The sequence below is a fragment of the Oryzias latipes genome, chromosome 7 (genome assembly GCF_053564925.1).
Source record: "Oryzias latipes strain Hd-rR chromosome 7, Olatipes_Hd-rR_3.1".
Taxonomy (NCBI): Eukaryota; Metazoa; Chordata; class Actinopteri; order Beloniformes; family Adrianichthyidae; genus Oryzias; species Oryzias latipes.
This window is the reverse complement of record NC_136243.1, coordinates 19,149,466-19,163,020: the sequence shown is the minus strand read 5'-3', so window position 1 is coordinate 19,163,020 and position 13,555 is coordinate 19,149,466. Positions and strand designations below refer to the sequence as shown.

At 35.9% G+C, this 13,555-nt stretch overlaps 1 protein-coding gene across 1 annotated transcript; it reads left to right on the top strand.

The window, feature by feature from the left end:
* The first annotated feature begins 3,397 nt into the window (after positions 1–3,397).
* Positions 3,398–13,328, top strand: nr2c2 (nuclear receptor subfamily 2, group C, member 2). Its single transcript, XM_023956689.2, has 15 exons — positions 3,398–3,594; positions 5,644–5,728; positions 5,863–5,958; positions 6,080–6,280; positions 6,408–6,513; positions 6,649–6,828; positions 7,709–7,865; positions 7,955–8,045; positions 8,166–8,311; positions 8,472–8,649; positions 8,773–8,894; positions 8,993–9,132; positions 9,520–9,657; positions 9,771–9,876; positions 11,128–13,328. The coding sequence occupies exons 2-15, from the start codon at positions 5,669–5,671 to the stop codon at positions 11,300–11,302; spliced, it is 1,896 nt and encodes a 631-aa protein (XP_023812457.1). The 5' UTR covers positions 3,398–3,594; positions 5,644–5,668; the 3' UTR covers positions 11,303–13,328.
* Positions 13,329–13,555: the final 227 nt, after the last annotated feature.

Here is a 13,555-nt window from a genome sequence, read left to right as displayed (position 1 = left end):
AACATCGGAGGAAACAAGAGGAAAAGTTTTTGAGGTTTTTGCCCAGATTGCTCCAGAAGAAAGGCAGAAATTTGGCTTTCTCATTGACACTGTGCATCGCGTGGGACAGCGTAAAGATGAAAACAGGCCTCGACCAGTCATCATTCAATTCACAATGCGAGTCTTCAGGCAGAAAATCTGGAGGGCGTCAAAGGATGCTGCAGTCATGAAGGAAAAGAAGCTTCGCATTGCCGAAGATTTAACCTTTCGTGAAAGGCAGAACAGAGGAAAGATCTGGCCGTTGGTGGAAAAAGCTCGGAAAGAAGGGAAGAAAGCCACCTGGAGAGGACAGGATGCCATCATCGATGGAAAGAGAGTTTCAGCTGAAAATCTAAAAGACTGATTTATGTTAACTGTAAAGGTCGGTAATTAAGAAATATTCCCTTTGCAACAGTCATTTGTTGACTTAGAATTTACCTTATGAAGGCATGTCAAACTTTCGATAAGTTTTTGTTTCCAACTTATCCCTAAAGCTAGGTAAGTTGGTATAGAATCGTTATTTGTTCTTAGTTCTTATTTTCAAGTTCTGTGTTCTATAAGCTATGACTGATTTTAAGTTTAACTCTTTAAAAATAATTTCTTTAAATGTTAGGGGACTACGTGATACAACCAAGAGAAAAGCATTATTTCTTTTTCTTAGAAGAACTGGCGGAAATATTTTTCTGTTGCAAGAAACTCACTCTTGTGAGTTGGATGAAAAATTTTGGAGATCTCAGTGGGGTGATCAGTATTTTTTCTCTCATGCTTCTAATCATTCTGCAGGTGTTTCAATACTCTTTAACAAATTTACTGGGGATATTTTAGAAAAAAAGAGTTCTGAAGATGGCAGATGGATAGTAATGGCGTTAAAGCTGGATAATTCCATTTTCATAATCCTTAATATGTATGGTCACAATATAATAGCACAAACAAAACAATTAGCCACAGATGTTTACAATATTATACAGACTTTTATAAAGAAATATAAAGATGCAATTCTGATTATTGGGGGAGATTTTAATGATGCCCCAAATGATTGTGTGGATAGATTTCCAGTAAGAGCTCTAAACTCTCAATTTAAATTGACTGATTTCCTAATTGATAAACTTTCCCTCATTGATGCATGGCGTTTTCTCAATCCTAATAGCAAAGAGTTTACCTGGAGTAACTCTCGTAAAACTCTGCAATCAAGAATAGATTTATGGTTAACATCCTGTAATTGTCTACAATATATAACTAATATTTCACATTGTTATGCCCCATTTTCTGATCACAAAATGATAACTATCCAACTAAATGGTTCAAAACACAAAACAAACAATAAATTAAGAGGATATTGGAAATTTAATAACAAATTACTTGAAGATGAACATTTTGAAAATTCCATTAGACAAGAAGCAAAACATATATTTGGAAATAAAAGCATGAATGCTAAGCAGAAATGGGAGTTCTTTAAATTTAAAGTTAGATCCATAGCAATTGAACGTAGTAAAACTCTTAACATAAACAAACAGGCCAAAGAAAATATGATAATGGAAGCTATACAGTCTTTATTACACAAAACCTTTCTTTCTGATGATGAAAAGACAAATTTAACCCAGCTTCAAAATGAAATAGATAAATTATACATCGAAGCTGCAAAAGGCGCCTTCATTCGATCTAGAGCAAAATGGCTAGAAAATGGAGAAAAAAATACCAGCTACTTTTTTGCTTTAGAAAAACGAAATTATAAAAGAAATACAATTACAAAGTTGAAAATTGATAATAATATTTGTACTGATCCAACAGAAATCGCAAACCATGTAAAAAGATTCTATGAAGAATTATATATTTCCAAATTTAATGAAGAATACAGTCAAAAGTTTTTAGGTAACCTAAAAGAACACATCCCTTCTATTTCAGACACATTCAAATCTATCTGTGACGATCATTTAACTAAAGATGAGCTGCTTAATGCCTTAAAAAAGATGAACAATGGGAAATCTCCAGGAAATGATGGTCTTTCTAAAGAATTTTATTGTCACTTTTGGGATGTTATCAATCCTCATCTAATGGAGATGTACAAAGAGTGCATTGTACAACAAGAAATGACAGCTACAATGAAACAGGGTTTAATAACTTTAATACCCAAACCAAATAAAGACCCTGTTATGATAGAAAATTGGAGACCAATAACTCTTTTGAATGTGGATTATAAAATATTAGCTCTTGTTTATGCCCAACGATTGAAAAGTAATCTACACGAAATTATTAGCGAGACTCAATCTGGTTTTATGAAAAATCGACATATTAGCAATAATATAAGGTTAATTTTGGATTTATTAGACTATTCAGAACACATTGATTCTGAAGCACTCATTCTTTTTTTAGACTTTTACAAAGCTTTCGACACTGTAGAACATCCCTTTCTCTATAATGCACTGAAATTATTTGGCTTTGGGGAAAATTTCATTTCTATCGCTAAAATGTTTTATAAAGACATTAGCTGATATTCTCAATAAAAAATGCAACAATAAATATATTCGGAATACCTTAAGTGAAAAAAGACATATCACACCAAAAGGAGAAATATTTTGGAACAACCTTTTAAATGATATAAATTGGAAAAAAGCTTGGTTATTGCCAGATACATTTTGTATAAATAACAAAGTTAAAGAAATACACAAAAAAATTCTACATAACATTTACCCCACAAATATGTTTATATCCAAATTCTCAAATATAGAAAATAATTGTAGTTTTTGTATTGATTTCCCTGAATCAGTTCTTCATCTTTTCTACTTTTGTAAACTTTCCCTTGAATTTTGGAACCAATTAGAATGCTTTGTAAACAGCAAATTTAACTGTAACGTTGCTTTAAATTTGAAACAAATAGTTGCATATTTTAATTCGGATGATAAAAAAGTAGAAAAAAGTATTAATTTGTTACTTCTCCTTTCCAAATTTTACATTCATAAGTGCAGAATAAAAAAAACAACTCCCAACTTCACCATATTTAAGTTCGAGATGCTCCAGTTTTATGAATATATAAAAAAAATTAATACACCCAAAGCAAGTAACACTGAAATAATTTGTGCTTTTTTGTTTGATAGGTAATCCCCTCCTCTAAGAAAACTTTGTATTATAAATATTATTATTATCATTATTTTGTAATCCCCTTTTATATATTTTAAGTTAATTTATTTTTCTATCAGCATATTCTATTTTGGATATATTTCTGATTATTTTATTATTATTATTTTTTCTTCTTGAAATGATTCAATAGGTTTGGATTGATGACATTGACTATCACTGCTGATGCTCTGAGTCTTTGATGCTGGATTTTGTATGCTTATGCTTTGTTCAATAAAGTTGTAAAAAAAAAAAAAAAAAAAAAAAAAAAGTTGGGGAGGGGGTGTGAGGGTGGAGGAGGCACGCGGGGAAGCGAGCGTGAGGAAAGAGGGAAAAAAAAACATCACAAGTACGCTGGCGGAGAGGGGTCACGAACTATGACCTTTAACAGAGGAAAAAAACACCACAAATATATATATTTTTAAAAGGCCAACCGCCCTTATCGATGAACGGTCTTCTACTGAGGTAAGTGTCAGCTAAAACAATGAAAGGCTTTGAGGAATCTTGCACAGAGATTAGCTAATATTCGCATTAGCTTGTTGTTAGCTTGCGGATGCAGAGCTCCTTTCTGTCTGTCTCCTGCTGCCTTACATTCAGATAAGCGCATAAGCTAAGGAGACTCATTGGGTTTCTACCATGTACTAGGAGACAATATTTAGTGTTCGCCAAGACTGTCATCTAAAAGAAATCACCTTAACGAATAAAAAAAAATGACAACAGTGAGACTCAAGGATCCTGTCCAATATGTGAAGCAGCCGTAACCTGTGTTTAGCTAGCAGCGTACATTGATGAACTCGACCCTTTTACCTTTGCCATAAAGACAATTAGTTAAAATATACGAACATAATATTATTTGTCTCAGTTACATTTTCATTCATTAAAACCATCTTAGCCATAACACGTCTACTGTCTAGAAAGAAAAACGCTTTAGTATCTTAACATATCGTCTGCAGTACTGTTACTGGCTGACTTCCACAGAGTCTCCATTTTGTTCTGTGTTGTGATCTCTTCAGAGCAAAGTCATTGATTGACCTAATGTAGGGCCAATCAGTATACTATATGAAGCCGCATACTCCTCCTTTGGGCGGTTAGCCGGTGTAGTATTTCAGACATTTATCAGTCTTTGCTGACACAGTCCAATTCATACTTTATAGGTCACCTCTTTGAGCTGGTGAACTTATTCTTAAAGATTAAAAACACTTGTTTTTGAATTTTCTTTGTCATGGATTATAATCACAAATTCAGGGCTGATTTAATCTACAGCCATTAGCTGAGAATACATATAGAAATCACGCTTCACAAGTTTTCTAAAGAGTTAACAGGCTGTCAAATAATTTCTCAAAAGTCCAGTAGCTTTTGGCACACAAAGTTAAAGCAATTAAAGTAAAACACAGCTTCCTCACTTGGCATGTGTTTTGGTTCTGATTCTCTTCAAGTCTGACTGTACTAGAGCCCAGGAACCTGAAGGCCCTGAACAGTACCCTAGATGTTCGCAGGGCTGTGTTCTTAAGGATAGACTTCTTTAATGTTGTTCCTACAATCTGCAGGAAACATTCTTCCAGTTTGGGGTCACAGCTCTGTATGTTCCAGTAACCACAGGATCTTAGCTTTTTCATTCTGAGATCTTTCCCATCTAAACTTACACACCTCCAGCCCATACTTGGCACAGGTGTTTTGTAAACCGTACCAGCCACTTGGCGATGGTGTCCCATGTACACCTTGCCTACCAAAGCATTGTACACCCTGATGTTATGTGTTCACGGCGGTGTCGTTGCACAGCCAGAACCTGGAGTCTTGTCTGGTGGATCCTGGTCTCTACTGATTTGTATTTAGAGCCTGCAGCTGTACTGCCATAATCAGCGCCTCTGTGCCGTCTTTCGGTCCACATTTGTCCACATACTCGTAGGATTTTTTTAAAAATCAGCCACTGGTTCTTTTGCCTGTGGTACACACATGGAGGAGTTTGTCCTTCCATGCCTACTTTCTCCTGGCTTTCTGCTGCCTGAAGTGTTCACTAAGCTCATCATCACTTGCCATCATCTTTCTGATGTCTTCCTGTATCTTTGCTGTTTCCTCTGGAATTAAAACCTTGGCGCTTGCTAGCCCTCGCCTTCAAGACTAATTAATCCAAACGTCCCCTTCTGATATTTATTAAAATAACATTTTTGTTACTAATTACTTATATTTTTAAATATTTATGTTGGTATTTAATGTGTTGCTTTCATAAATTAGATGAAATAATTGTGTTTCTGAATAGGAGGAGAGTTAATTTAAAAAAAATCACAAAAAATAGAAAAATGTTTTATTATATATGATCAGTTTGGTCTGTGTATAACTTCTTTCCACAGTATTATCTGAAGGAATGCAGGTTTAAAGTACACAGATATGGCCTATTTTTTCATTTAGAGGTTTACAAACTATTTGTTGAACATATGTATTTATAGGAATCCTGAGTAGCATTGAGTTTTCATAAAAATATGTTGTAATTAAGTCCTGTGGTATCTGTCCAAACAGACTTCACTAATGACTTCCTGTCACCATGACGAGCAGCCTGGATCTGCTTTCTCAGCAGAGAGCAGACTCTGAACACGAGGCAGAGGTGAGTATAGAGAGGCAGAGTTTGATGGTCTGATTGGAATTAGGATAAAAATGTAGTAACAGCACTTCCATGCCCGATATGTGATCCTCATTTATCTGGATAATTTATTGAAATCCTATGTCAAACGTGTGTAGGGGGAATCTTCACCATCAGAGTCTGTGATGAGTGAGTCTCCACAGCGGTTTCAGCTCATCTCCACTGATCCTGCCTCAACACCACAGCAAATACACGTAACCACTGTCCTTCCTAATGTCAGAGATTGTCGCAATGCTACTTCAAGTTAATGTCATTCCCTTTACGAAAATATATTAAAATTACTGCAGGTGACTTGATTCCTCTTTACACTTCTAGATTCTAACTGATCAGCAGACCGGCCAGAAGATCCAGATTGTGACAGCCATGAACCCGTCCAGTGTTCCCAAACAGCAATTCATTCTGACTACGGCTGACAGTTCAGGGGCGAGCAAGGTCATCCTTGCATCACCAGAGAATCACAGCCCAAAGCAACTCATTCTCACTGCAGCAGACAGTTTAATGCCTGGAAGAATACAGGTACATTTGAATATCAATGGCATTTCTTTTATTTACAACAATATTTTCAAATATTAGACAAAGCAAACGGAAACTGTGTTAAAAGGATGTACAAGATTATTTTCTAAAGTTTCTCTGTGTTTCTCAGATTGTTACAGATCCACTATCAATGGAACGGTTGTTAAACCAGTCAGGTGATTTGAGTAGGCCGCAGCCAGTGGAATACTGCGTGGTGTGTGGGGACAAAGCTTCAGGTATTCCTTGAAGTTGCTGTAACTGAACACATGATGCTTTGCATGTGCTCTGATGAACTGATCCTGAAATCAAAGTGCAGCTCTCACTATTGGCCAAGGGAGTCCGATTTAGAGTTTTTCTTTTTTCTTTTTCAGGGCGTCACTACGGAGCCGTCAGCTGTGAGGGGTGTAAAGGTTTTTTTAAGCGCAGTGTGAGGAAGAATCTGACCTACAGCTGTCGCAGTAAGCAGGACTGCGTTATCAACAAACATCATCGTAACCGGTGCCAGTTCTGCCGTCTGAGGAAATGCCTTAAGATGGGAATGAAGACTGAATGTAAGTTTGGTTGGATTACAAAATAATGGTCTATAAACCAAATCATTTTTATTGAGACCAGGGGATGTGCCTTTAAAATACACGGGCATCTTTTATTCATTCTCACTTCCTTGCAAGCTGTCTAATTAAGTAGATGTAATTATTTTAATATTTAATAATAATTATGATGTCTCCTGCTCAGTAGAATGGTTTACTTAAAAAATGGAACAGAATTATTGATGAAACCTTGAATTAAATTACATTTAATGAATAAAGATCAAGATTTTTTTTTTCAATTCAAGCATTATGCGAGTTAATAATTTGCTTTTTTTAGGTGGATGAAATGTCTCTTTCTAAGATTTCTTTTTAGAAAGGGATATCAAAAAGTGATGAAGAGATCAGGGTTTGGGATTTAAGGTTCTGATTCTTTATGTTTTTACTCGGTTTTTGTTGTTTAAAAAGAACAAAACAAGAAAAAGTAACTTAAAATTTCGTAGTAGGAGTTTTTTAGGTCATCCAGAGATTCCAACGACATAAATAAATGGGCCAACCATAGGTTCCTAAATAACAAAAATAGTAACTCATTTAAAATGGCTGCTTAATAATCTAAGTATGGTATAGACATTTTTATGGTGTCAGATTATCAAAATCACAGCAGCTCACATCCTTTTGTTTTTTAAAAGGGTAAAAAAAAACCAATTCCTTTGGAATGTGTTCAAAAAGATGCTCAAACACACACCTTTAAGAAAATAAGTAAATCATTTTTTACAAAATAAATATGATCTTGCCTTTTTTTAACTTTAATTTTCATCTTGTGATGGACTACTTTTTAAATGTTTTTGTCAGATTTAGACTGTTCTCAGCATTTATTCATAACAATCTCCTTGCTGGTCATCTTCAGCTGTCCAGAGTGAAAGGAAGCCTATTGAAGTTGTTCCCAGAGAGAGGCATGCTAACTGTGCGGCTTCAACCCAGAAAATCTACATTCGCAAGGACCTAAACAGCCCGCTCATTGCTACACCAACCTTCATCTCTGACACTGACACAGACTGCTCCAGGTCAGTCCATATCAGAGCTCCCTCTTGTGGTTGTCTTTAAAATCTGATCAGTGCTTAAATGTTTTGGTGATGTTCTGTTCTTTGTGCAGATCCAGCCTGCTGGACCAGGGGATGCTGGTTAACATCCAGCAGCCTGTCATTCAAGCTGATGGAACTTTGCTTTTGGCAACTGACTCCAAGGTAGAGTACATGTGATTGTCTGACAGATAAAAGGGGGAGACTCAAATCTTTCATCATTGTTCTGTAGTTGGGTGTATTTTAGCTGATTAAAAATGGATCTATTGTCTGATTGATGTCTAGATGGATTCAGGGCAGGGAGACCTAGGTACACTAGCCAATGTTGTGACATCATTGGCCAACCTGAGTGACTCCCTAAAGGAAAGCCTTAACGATGGCGATACGTCAGACAGCCAACAGGAGGCCCATTCCGCCAGGGAAATTACACGGTCAGTAACCGGAGCTCAAAGTGGAGGGAGGAGTTAAATCCCCCAAGTCTTGGCTGTGCTTAATTGGCCTTATTTTATGTCTATTTATGGAAGTCATGTCATAAAACACATTTTCAACTTTGTAAAAGTCAGTTGTGTGATGTGTGTGTTTTCCATAAAGTGCCTTTGACACTCTGGCCAAAGTTTTCAGCCCACCTGAAGAAGGGCTGGAACAAAATCTGGCAGAGAAATCCCAGTGTGTCAGTGGAACCACAATCCAGCTGATTAGACGAGACCAGGAGACGCCCATCATTGAGGTGGAGGGACCATTACTCACAGATAGCCATGTCAGTTTCAAGGTGGGTCCAGGTCTTTTTCCAACTCCTGAATTAGCAGTTTTAGAATAACAATCAGAGCAATATGTAAATTCCTTCTGAAAGAGAATTGGTATTTTTCCTCTTCCATTTAATTTTTTGCTTTAGCTGACCATGCCAAGCCCCATGCCAGAGTATCTGAATGTACATTACATCTGTGAGTCGGCATCCAGACTTCTGTTCCTCTCCATGCACTGGGCACGCTCCATCCCTGCCTTCTCTGCTCTTGGGTTTGAAAAGATTTCATACATCCAAGACATTCCGTTCTGTAACAGCACTGAAATGTTTGTGCTTATATAATAGTTTTTTATATGCTTGTGTTTTTCAGTCAGGAGGCAAACACCAGTTTAGTGAGAGCTTGTTGGAATGAGCTTTTTACTCTGGGACTGGCTCAGTGTGCTCATGTGATGAACCTGTCAACTATCCTGGCAGCCATTATCAATCATCTGCAAAGCAGCATTCAGGACGGTATGGATAAAACTATTTCAAAATAAAAGTTAAAAAAAGAAACTAAAGCAAAACTTTTAGTTGCTTCTAAAAGTTTAAATTTATGGTTAAAAGTCATGGGTGCCACGTGAAGGCATTTTCAGTTCTGGTTTTTTGCTTTAAAAAAGGTTAAGATTTATAATTGTGTCACACAACAGTAGAACTCTTCAAAGTGTAATGCTTGGTGGATTGCCTTCAATAACTTTGAATTCATTTGTGAACAGAAAATCAAACTCAATTAGATTTACAAATGCAGTTTTACTAAATTTCAGTTCTGTCATATATATTTTTATTTATATATATATATATATATTATTGACCTTGGGTAGTTAGGAACTACTAAGCATTGACTCATCAATTCTTTTTCAGAAAAACTGTCTGGGGAGAGAGTGAAGCAGGTGATGGAGCACATCTGGAAGTTCCAAGAGTTCTGTAACAGCCTGACGAAGCTGGAGACCGACAGTTATGAATATGCCTACCTGAAGGCCATTGTGTTGTTCAGCCCCGGTGAGTTTGAGCCGAATTACTGGTGGAGTTACTATTAACAAAAGAAAAATACTTAACAACCCTCATTTGGATTTTATTTAGTCATTACATCTGTTACTGTTTTGATGAGTTAGATCACCCCGGTGTGGACAGCAGTGGGCAGATTGAGAAGCTGCAGGAAAAAGCTCTGATGGAGCTGCAGGACTATGTGCAGAAAACCTACCCTGATGACACATACAGGTATATATATATGAGTTCTAGATATTTATGTTGTGATATTTCCGAAAGTTGTTTTCCTGCAGACTGAAGCATTAAAAAAATATGTCAACATGTTACTGAATTAATGCTGATAACTATAATGACATTTTTATATGTTTAAATATAATCATAAACTTTCTGAATAATTTAGCAGAGTGTTGGGATCCTACAGGCCGACTGGATCTTTATTCTGTTGCAGCTGAGGCTTTAACAGGATTGTTGACCCAATAAAAACAAAGTGCACGCCATCGCAAACACATGACTGTAAAATGTGTTTCATGTATAGAAAGGAAACGTTTTTGTAAAATAATGAAAGGATATAAATACACAAAGTCATGAAGGCAATAAGGCTCCAGTGTTGTGTTTAAGGACAACTGGATTTAAACACAATCAGACTGTTTGTTCAAATGTTCAGCAACAGAAGTCTGCTTCAATGACAAACATTGCTTTGGTTCAATTTGGATAAAAAACGGGATACATTTAACCAAAATGGACTTGGAAATATTTGCCAGAAGACGACAAAAATGCATAATAATAGATTATTTAGCAGAATATCCCCGTACAACCATGGTTCCATAAAGAAGAAGCTTTTACTCTCACTCCTGTTAAAGATGTTATAGAAAAAGAACCTGTAAATTCCAGTCTGTTAGCAAATGTTGCTATAAGAAACTAAAGAGAACTTTTTATAAACATATTTATTTAAATATTTGGATAATTATTTAAATAAAACATGGACAGGCTAAAAAGTTTAATGCCAAGAAAATCCCTGCTGTGATTTTTAGTAAATCTGTCTTTCCTTAATCTCTAACAGATACTCGTAGCACTGAACATGGCTGGTTCTGCTGTTCTCTGACACACGAAAAAAACAGTTTTTGTTCTAGTCATTGACTGAACACAAATCATTTATAAATTGTTACATGTTGTTGCTCAGACTCTTTGGATACTGAAACAAATGTCTTTTTTTCAAGCAAACTCCTTTTCAAATAATCTTGCAATCAAATATGTTTTAATACTTAATTATATTTGGCAGTCTCCAATGAAATAATGACGGAATGTTATGCAATTAACAGTTATAAAATATTTAATTGGCTGCCCGGCCTTCATAAAAACTAGCATAGTTTACAAGTACAAACAAATTCCTTTTTAGAAACAGAAATGTTCTCTGCTCAGCAGATGTTGATAAACTAATAAATACAGTAGTTCTGGATATGTTAACTGGAAGTGTCTCCTCAGGCTGACACGCATCCTGACCCGACTCCCTGCACTGCGCCTCATGAACTCCAGCATCACAGAGGAGCTCTTCTTCACTGGCTTAATAGGCAACGTCTCCATAGACAGCATCATCCCTTACATCCTCAAGATGGAGACGGCCGAGTACAACAGCCAAGACTCTGACCCCGCAGAATGACCACATTCACAGCTCCACAACATTGCTATTGAAACTTTATTGATCACCTTTGCAGGTACACTCCATGTCTCTGAAGGTGTGTTGTGTCGAGCGACATCCAAAAACCCTGCAGCAGTCCTTTGTTTTTAAAAAAATGCATAATTCAGTTTAATCAATTTAATTTAAAGCATTATTAGATAGTGAACATTTGAATGAATGAGAACATCTTTGCAGCTGATGCTGTCAAAAGTACTTAAAAAAGAAATGTAATCACCTGCAGTTAAGTGTGCATATCTCTTTAAATGTAATCATTGCACTTCAGCCTCATTGCATTAACACCTGATTCATGCCTTTTAAACCTTTTAGTAAAACAAACCATAAGATGAAGATGGTTTCATAGATGTTGAAAAGCTTCTCTTTGATCCCAATTTATCAGATAATATAGAACATCATCATCATGGAAGGAAACATGCTTTTAATGCTTATGGTTCAAAGAAAGCATTTGGCCTTTTTAAAGTGAGACCAAAGTAAGTTCAGTGTAATTAAAAGCTGCAACGTTTTGTTTACAGTGGCTTTTTGCTCCTAAAGACTGTTTGAATAGAACCTGTAGAAAAAATTTCTACTGAAGTCCTGCTATGAATTAACAAATGATTCCTAATGCTGTACAAAACAAATGAATGGAACCATGAGTCTGACAGTTTGATTTTAGATCACCCTCACTTTAGGGTGGGAGGAACATTTAGGATGATGATTAAAGGAGGAAAGTAGACTCCTGCCTGTTAAAATATATGTGGGCTAAGTAAGATATTTGATCCTAGTGCTTTTAATGAACTATAAAAGTATTAAATTAGCTAGCACTTTCATTGTATTGCTTTTCAGTTTTGGCCTATTTTCAAAGACTGAAAACAAGATTTTTTTTGTGTGCTCATGTGTTTGATGCGGTACCTGCGTTTATTTTTGTATCATGCTCTTAAGTTGGCTGTGCAATCACCGTATCACTTTTTCCCCTATTGACAATCATTTGTTGTTTTCCTCTGACATATAGGTATCATGAATGTGTTAGCATTTTCTATTTCAAAGGCAAATATTTCTATTAAGAAACATTCTAAAGATTTCTGCTCAGAAGCCTTTTTTTTCTGTATGTAGCCCCGCTACTGTTTGCATTCTAGTGCACAATAATCAGCTTGAGCATTCAGGCTGACTAAACCTTTGTGTTGTTTATGTTTTGTGCTGTCATTAGCTTTTTGCATACAAAGTGTACTTAAAGTACTTTAGGGCAGGATTCCCGGGTTATTAGTTTAAAGAAAAGAGGAGAAGTAAGGCTTTGGGGAAAGCCAGCCTTGACTGTATTGATGTCTTGAAGACAGTATAGAGATATGCATCGGCTTTTCCTCAGGAGGAATGATTAAGAAGTCATTGCAAAAAACAACAAAAAAAGAAACATCTTAAATGGATGTACATAAGTAAACCAGAATCTTGTTTAGTGAAATTAATGTGAGTTGTATTATTAGGGTTTAAAACCTTAACAGAACGTTTGTTAAAGCACTATTGTGGAATGACATTTGTTTGTGTAACTTTGTTGAACGGAGTGCATGTTTTTAAGCAGGGTTTTTACAGTCCGTCAGCCCTTATAAGGATCATTGTTATTGTTTTTATAGTACATTGCAATGCATGAAAGAGTTGCTTAAGTACATTAAATGCAGTATGAAACATGTCTGTTTAAATGTTATGGCTTAAGTCTATTTACAATGAGCCGCTCTGACATTAGGATCTTGGAGCATTTTTACTCCTTTTCTTTTGTATTGAAAACCTTACTAACATTTTATACTGTGCAGTTATTCCCTGTTTTTGCAGAAATGTTTGTGTTTCAATTTTTAGACTGAGAATTTCCAACAGCATTCTCAGCTGACCCGAGTTGGTTACAACCCTACATTCTACCTCAGATAGAAATCTAATGTATTAATAATGAATGAGCTCCTCTGTCAGCATTCCCTGATGCCAGCTTCTCTGAAGCCACAACAAAATAAACAGTTCTTCATTAAATATACCATGACTCACCTTCTTTGTGGAGCATATTATTTATTTTCATCATCAGTTAACAATGCAGTCATAATAATTACAATTTAATGTATGTCCAGGATGCAACATACAGTATCTTGTAGTGTGTTATTTAAGGGGTTGATTACAGGCCCCATGATTAGGATTTTGGTAAAGCAATATTTTATTTTTGTAGATTTTTCTTTTCATTTCCTTTTTAATTTAACTGACAGGCCT

Bases quoted from the DNA above. Each gene is read 5' to 3' on its own strand.
- nr2c2 (XM_023956689.2), top strand. From the start codon at position 5,669: ATGACGAGCAGCCTGGATCTGCTTTCTCAGCAGAGAGCAGACTCTGAA. The intron at 8,046-8,165 runs GTAGAGTACATG...ATTGATGTCTAG, and splicing joins TTTTGGCAACTGACTCCAAG to ATGGATTCAGGGCAGGGAGA. The intron at 8,650-8,772 runs GTGGGTCCAGGT...TTTTTGCTTTAG, and splicing joins ATAGCCATGTCAGTTTCAAG to CTGACCATGCCAAGCCCCAT.